The 7,471-nt window shown below is 60.9% G+C and overlaps 1 protein-coding gene across 1 annotated transcript in view; it reads left to right on the top strand.

Annotated features, from left to right (window-relative positions):
- Positions 1-7,020, top strand: part of TOP3A (DNA topoisomerase III alpha) — a 37,298-nt gene extending 30,278 nt beyond the window's left edge. The window contains exons 16-19 of the mRNA XM_006161647.3: positions 479-622; positions 2,782-2,904; positions 4,142-4,833; positions 6,307-7,020. Of these exons, the coding sequence (XP_006161709.1) occupies positions 479-622; positions 2,782-2,904; positions 4,142-4,833; positions 6,307-6,485 (1,138 nt within the window). The 3' untranslated portion in view covers positions 6,486-7,020. The remainder of the gene's footprint in view (positions 1-478; positions 623-2,781; positions 2,905-4,141; positions 4,834-6,306) is intronic.
- The last annotated feature ends 451 nt before the right edge of the window (positions 7,021-7,471 follow it).

Here is a 7,471-nt window from a genome sequence, read left to right as displayed (position 1 = left end):
AGCCCTTCATAGCACCCTGTAGAGTAAATAAGCAAGCACGTCGGGTGTCTCCCTGCGTCCTGTGAGCCGCTCTGGCAAGGTACTCAAACCCAGAGAGCCTTCATTGACAGCTGGCTGGCCAGAAGCACTGGTCAAACAACCTGGGGTTTGCGGTTGGCCTCTGAAGTGGGGGTGGTCCTGGGGATCAACTCCGACTCGGGGTAGATGGTGGAAGGAGTGGCAGTGGTGTTTTCCTGTGGGGCCTCCTCCCGTTGTGAAGGGAGCGCAGACAGGCTCTGCCGCACGCTGTCCTCGGCCTGTGGCCCAGGGCAGGCCAGTGGCCAGCGGAAAGCCAGGCTCCCGGGAGCTGGCCAAGCTGGTTCGGAGCTGCTGTGCGTCTCTGCCCAGGCCGGCCAGTGAGCCCCGCGGCCCACGTGCTGCCGCGAATGCCGGCAGTGCCTTCAGTGACGCCGGCCCACGCGTGTCTGCCTTCCCGCAGGTTGGACGAGGCCTTGTCCCAGTACTTTGGGGAAAGAGCGGAGGTGGTCCAGCAAGAAGAGATGTACCCGGCCATGCCCGAGCCCATCCGGAAGTGCCCACAGTGCAACAAGGACATGGTCCTCAGGACCAAGAAGACCGGCGGGTCAGTGCCCCGGCTCCCCTCCCTGCTCGCCCGCGTCTGCTGTGTCGGCGGACAGCTCTCTGACAGTCCATGTCCGTGTACTGAAGGCAGGCGACGTCATGGTCCCTGGGCCGGGGTGGGAGCTAGCCAGGTCCCGGGGCGGGGTCTGGGCCTGGTCTGAAGTGCTCCACCAGGCAGAGGCCTGGCGGTAAGGGAGTTCTGTGCCCTGTGGACAGGACGCCGTTTACTCCGCGTATACACACAGCTCCGTGGTGCATAAACTCCTCGGAGGGTGCCTGGGCACAGGGAGGCAGAGGAGAGCACCAACCCCGAGCCCCAGTTATTTGCTTGTATTTATTTATTTTATTTTATTTTTTATTATTTTTTAAATTTGACCAGAGAGAGACAGAGAGGAAAAGTGAGAAAGCAAGCCACCACGTCCAGGACTCGAACTATATTCAATCATGTGAGAATCCAGCGCATTTAACCACCATGCCATCTGCTGGCCCCACCCCAGTTATTTAAGTAGAAAACCCCCAAACTCATGGTGTGAGTGGTGGAGGAAGAGGAAGGGCAGACCCAGATGAGTTTGAGTTCAAATCCCACTTCTCCCATACACAAGCTCTGTGACGTAGAGCACATTATTGAACGGCTCCAAGCCCCACTTTCTCCCGTAAGATAAGCTACATAGTGTCCGCCTCACGGAGCTACGTTAGAGTGAGGGCTGGCCGCAGCACGGTGCCTGCGGCATTGTCGACACTCAGCATAGGCGTTTGCCTCTCCGCTGGCTTCGGTTCCAGATCGGGCTGAAACCCCAGCCTCCTCGTTTCGAGTGCACTAGATCAGTTAGAGGGCCTAGGGCTTGTTCACAAGCCGTAAAGACAGAATTTGAACCCAGGTCTTCACTACCTTCCTCCATCTAGCGGCCCTCCGTGCGCTGCAGCATTGCTGCTCCAGCTTCTGCGTGGCCTGGTCAGCTTTGGTGAAGACAGGGCCACCCTGGCTCACAGAAACCGAAGGTCCACGGACCGGCCCTGGAAGCAGGTGGCAGGTCACCCTCGAACAGGAAAGCCTTGCTACCCTGGGCTTGCCCAACACCGGCACATTATAGCCCTTATTAAGTGCTGTCAATGACTGATGCTTAGTGCGGGTTGGCATGTAAGAGGGAGGATACTGTTGGTTGACCTCGGCCTTCTCCGGGTACTTGGCACCAACAGGTGCGGCTCTGAGACCCCAGGGAGCTCTGGAGTTGTCACGGGCTTGGCCACTCCAGGCTGTGTCTGAGCACCTCCACTGCTGAGTTTGTGAGTTTCCCTTTTTTTTTTTTTGGAGAGGTTTTCTCTATAGGGCACGTGCACTCGCCAGACAGAGAGAGACATAGAGACAGAAAGCGAGAAATCACCTCCCAGGGGGGATGGTCACGCCGCAATCCCTTCTCCTCCATTCTCCTCTATTCTCCTCTCGGGATCTTGAGCATGCACGCACACGCGCCCGGCGTGAGTTTTAAGCCACTGGGTCCGGGACGCAAACCACAGTCTACTACGTGGGAGTCCAGCGACATAGCCATTACGCTAACTGCTGGTTCCCGAGTTTGTGAGTTTTCTATTTAAATAACTGGGGTTCAGGGTTGGTGTTCCCTCTGCCTTGTTCCCGGCACTCTCAGAGAGGTTTAGACATCACCTGAAAGCTTCATGCCTGGAGGGTGGCAGATGGCGACAGGGACTAGTGGTTTAGGTCTTGGGAGCAAAGGCGGGTCCAGTTCCGGTTGCTGGTGCACTACCCACACATCCCTGGGCAGGTCTCCAGGCCACACCAACCTCAGCTCGCCCCAGCTGACTGAGGGCACCATTAGCACGGCCCTGGGTTATCGCGAGGTCCTGACTCGCCCCAGCTGACTGAGGGCACCGTTAGCATGGCCCTGGGCTACTGTGAGGTAGAAACGCAGGGAAGGGTGAGGGCGCACCACGCAGAAAGCGCAGTATGTGGTGCGAAAGCCTGGCCGATGCTGGCTGCCCCGTTCTAGAAATGGGGGAGATAAATGGAGGCCCCTTTTCCTGAGCCGTTCAAGACCAGTGACTGCCTTCAGGAAAACGGGTGTCCTGTCAGGCAGCTGGAGAAAGGACTCCGTGCGGGCCAGGTGACAGCCTTGGCCGTGCCCCACGTTCCCCTGGTCTCCCCAGGTTCTACCTCAGCTGCACGGGGTTCCCCGAGTGCCGGTCAGCCGTGTGGTTTCCCGATTCGGTGTTGGAGGCCAGCCGGGATGGAAGCGTGTGTCCCGTCTGTCAGCCCCACCCTGTTTACAGGTGAGCTGGGTGCCCCGGGGGTTCCACTCCTCAGCACTGCCGGGGTGAGCGCACCTCATCCGCCCTGCGGTGTCTCATGTGCCAGCCCCATTGTGGCAGGCCGGGGCGGGCCTTCCCTGTATCCTGTATCCTGAATCCTGAATCCTGAATCCGAGCCGTAAAGGCCCTTTTCCTCTCCAGATGGATCCTTAATCAGATATTAACAGTATCTGGGGCTGGCCCCAAGGCCAGATAGTTACGGGAGCCAGCTACCCCGTGGCCAGCCATGGTTCAGATCACAGTTCTAGCAACCTGAAAAAACATGATGGGGGACCAGCAGTTGGCGTCATGGCTATGTCACTGGACTCCTATTAGTCGACCATGGTTCGAGTCCTGGGCTCAGTGGCTTAAACTCGTGCCGGGTGTGTGTGTATGCGTGCCCAAGATCCCAGGAATAGAGAAATGTTTATGGCGTGGCCATCCCCCCTGGGGGGAGATTTCTCACTTTCTGTCTCTGTCTTTCTAGCAAACGCACACGTCCTATAGCAAAACAAAAAACCTCCCCCCAAAAATATGCTGGGTACGTGTGCGTGCGTGCCCAGACACCCGACGGGATAGAGACGGAGCAGAAGGGACCGGGATATGACCACACCTCTAGGGGTGCTCTCCCTCCTCTCTCTCTGTCTCTGGCAAGTGCACACGCCCTCTGGAACTGAATAACAAAGTAGTAATAGCATGAATAAGCGCTTTACTCTTCCACGGGGCTCACGTCTGACTCCGCAGACAGCCGGGCTCCCGCACCCGTGTCTGCATCCCTCCGAGCCGCTGCACGTGCTGTCACCTCTGGAACCCTCCAGTGCATGCACGTGAGGGACGGGACAAAACATGGGACTTCTGTCACCTCTGGAACCCTCCAGTGCATGCACGTGAGGGACGGGACAAAACATGGGGCTTCTTAGCAGCGTTACAGTTTGACCTCTCCGTGGAAGGGCCTGGGGCCACACCACACTGAGAACCACTGGTATAGGGAAACGCGCTCTTTAAAGGTGTCTGTATTTCGGTTATTACTTGGTATCTCGGGTTTTCCGCACTGCTTCCTGCCCTGTGCCCCTGTGGGAGCTGGAATGGGGTCGGGCTTGACCTCACAGGTGTCCGCATGGGCGTCCTGGGGCATAGGAGCTGGAGGGGCCCTCTGTGGACCGAGGAAAGATGCGGACAGCGGACTGTTAATGTTGCTCCTCGTCTCTGGCCTCACCAGGTTGAAACTGAAGTTCAAGCGTGGCAGTCTGCCCCCGACCATGCCCTTGGAGTTTGTTGGCTGCATCGGGGGATGCGATGAGACCCTGAGGGAGATCTTGGACCTGAGGTTCTCACGGGGCCCTCCCAGAGTCAGCCAGCCCTCTGGCCACCTGCAGGCTAGCCAGTCCCTGAACAGAATGGACAGCAGCCAGCGTGCCCACGCCCAGCCTCCTGACCACAGACAGACTGGGCCCTCGAAGGCGCTAGCCCGGGCCCTCCCCCCGCCCCCCACAGCTGGCGAGGGCAACTCCGTGACCTGCAACTGTGGCCAGGAGGCCGTGCTCCTCACGGTCCGCAAGGAGGGCCCCAACCAGGGCCGTCAGTTCTACAAGTGCAACAGCGGTGGCTGCAGCTTCTTCCTGTGGGCTGACAGCAGCCCTCCGGGAGCAGGAGCGAAGCTTCCCGCTTTGGCATCAAGACCTCCCGGCAGCTCCCTAGGACCCCTGCCTGCCTCAGGCAGCCACCCAACTGGGTTTAGCCACCCCAGGGATGGTGGTGGTGGAGGCACATCCTGCCTGTGCAGCCAGCCCGCCGTCACACGGACTGTGCAGAAGGACGGGCCCAACAAGGGGCGCCAGTTCCACACGTGCGCCAAGCCCAGAGAGCAGCAGTGCGGCTTCTTCCAGTGGGCGGACGAGAACATGGCCCCAGGTGAGGCGAGGCGGGGCCTCCAGGTCCCCGCTGTGGCTTCCAGAGTGGTCTCTGCTCCGGAGACCAGAGACAGCAGGACGAGGGCAGGGTAGAGGAGTGGGGATCGGGAGGGCGCCCGGGCCACTCTGCCTCACTTGACTGGCGGGGCAGTGGCCTGTACCGTCTTCGATTCAGCTTAAAGGGCAGCGTCTGTTAACTGGGCAGCTGTGCATCTGCGTCAGGTGTGCGTCACTCAGCTGGTAATTACAGAGGGGAGAGGGGAGGTGTCCAGGCAGGGGTGGCCTTTGTCATGGTCAGACAGTGACAGCCCCAGGTCAGAGCTCAGGCCCCCTCCCCGGCCCTGCGGCTCCCCTGGCCCTTGTAGACCTTGTGAGGACATCAGCGTCGGCCTCTGCCCGGGTCACACGGCCTGGGCTAGAGTGCGCCCGCCGGCCGGCTGATGTAGCGTCTGGCCCTCAGTCTGGACGGTCCCTGCGGCTCTGGTGCACGGAAAAAGCCGATGAGACCCTGAGACCTACCGAACGGCCCACAGGTGCTCGGAGTCCCGCAGCTCTCACACAGCCCCGCTGTGGCCTTGAGCACACATTTCCGTTGTCACGTTCTCATTCCCTGGGAAACGGGCACGCCAACAGCCTTCATGTTGTAACTCACCCCGGCCTCCGCCAGCCCGGTCACGGGCACAGCCACGTGTGCCCTGGTGTGCACAGGGAGGCCCTGGGGTGCAGACCCGGCCTTCCGTGTGGCCCCACCTGCCTGCCTGTACAGGGCTCGGGTTCATGGAGGGCAGTTAGTGCTGCTTGTGCTTCTAACCCGGCAGCAGCGCTGCACAGGCGCGGAGAACCCGGAAGGTCTGGTAAAAAGCAGAGGACTGGGCCAGCGTGGCGTGGTGGCTAAAGTGATGGATTCCCACGTGGCCCATCATAGCTTGAGTCCCGGACCCAGCAGCTTGAAAAACACCAGGCGCGGGTGCGTGTGCACGAAATCCTGAGAGGAGAGCAGGGACCTGTGGTGTGGCCCTCCCCCCAGGGGGTGATTTCTCACTTTCCCCCGTCTCTTCAGCAAGTACACGGCCCCCATGGCAAAAACCTTAAAAAGGGGGCTGAGGGCTTGGAGCCAGCCACCAGTGCCAGAGGGCCCAGCTCCATGCCAGGCCCAAGTTGGAGAGGCCAGCGCCAGGGGGCCTGCCCAGGGCCTGGAAGATCCGGAGCCCAGGTTTCCTCGCGTGGAAGGTGGAGCAAGGCCTCGACTGCAGCTGTTACCCACTCCCCGCGGGCCAGATGCTTACCCGGGTTCCCGCCTCTGCTCAGGGCGGCACAGTGGCGCTCACGCTTCTCTCCCAGGAGAGTGGGACAGAGTGTCCAGGAGCTTTGCTTCCTTGAGAGGGGTGTCAGGCGATGGGTAGATGCACCCTGCCTGGACAGGGAGCTGTCGGGTGCTGGTTCTGAACTCGGCCTTCCCTGCCTCTCCCCGCAGGGACCGTCGGAGTCCAGCCCTGGCCGGGTGGCAGAGGCCCGACCCCAGGACCAGAGGCCAGAAGCAAACGACCTCGGGCCGGTTCCACAGACACGGGGTCCACAGCTAAGAAGCTCCGGAAATGCAGCCTTTGCCACCAGCCCGGACACACCCGTCCCTTCTGTCCTCAGAACAGATGAGGGCGGGGCCGGGTGGAGAGGGCCGCCTTCTCAGACCGTGAAACCAGCGAAGCAGGACTGCTGGCCGCTCACTGTCCTGCAAACTCGGAGGAACGTGTTGGCTTTGGAGTTGGGCCTTCCTTGAAAGGAGCTCGTGGCCAGCACCCTCTGGAGGGCGGTGCCGGACGGTGGCCCTCTGCTCGAGGCTCAGGAGTGACCAGAGCCCCTGCTGAGGAGCCTGCTTGCTGGGGTCCCACGGATGGTCATGTCGGCACGAGGTGGAGAAGCGGTAGCGGAGGGTCTGACAGCGGGCATCTGTGCATTCCCAGCTGTGGGCCGCTGTGCTGCGAGGAGGGCCGCTTCCTTCTGGAGCCCCTGGGCCAGTGAGGGGCCGACACCCGGAGCACCCGCTTCTCTCCACAGCCGTCCTGGGAAGCCGGGCGTGATGCCAGGACGGAGCTTGTGCTCCAACATCGTGTCTGCAGGAGCGGCTGCCTTCGCCCAGAAGCAGGGCGCCCATACCTTCTATGCCTTAATAAAGAATTCACACACCTTCCTGGCAGTGACAGAGCGTTGGGGACCGGCGCCTGCCAGTACAGAGGGCACACAACCTCGGGGCTCCTCTCCCAGCCCTGCCCACCTCCTGTCCTGTCCACGGGGTAGCTCTGAGCTCGGCTTCCTACCCCGGTTGTCATTCGACCTGTGAGCAGCTGTGTGTTCTCCACGCACCCCGGTGTCGTAAGGTTACTCGCGTTGCCATGGGATCCGCATCTCCCTTCTGTGGACATGTTCCGCTGGCGGCCACCCTCCAGCTGTCGTGTGGTACTGCTGCCCTGCCCACCGCGGCTCGTTGGCTGGCTGTATTCAGTGACTGGGCGTGTGCCTGAGAACGCACCTGCAGGACCTGCGTGACCGTGGGAGTGGGGACCCGCCGTGGTTTCCCAGTGACTGCATTAACAATCTCACCAGAAACAAAGCTTGCCCCCCATTCTCAACACCGGCGTCTT

This window comes from Tupaia chinensis, unplaced genomic scaffold (genome assembly GCF_000334495.1).
Source record: "Tupaia chinensis unplaced genomic scaffold, TupChi_1.0 Scaffold138725_1, whole genome shotgun sequence".
Taxonomy (NCBI): Eukaryota; Metazoa; Chordata; class Mammalia; order Scandentia; family Tupaiidae; genus Tupaia; species Tupaia belangeri.
This window is presented reverse-complemented; position numbering and strand designations above follow the sequence as displayed.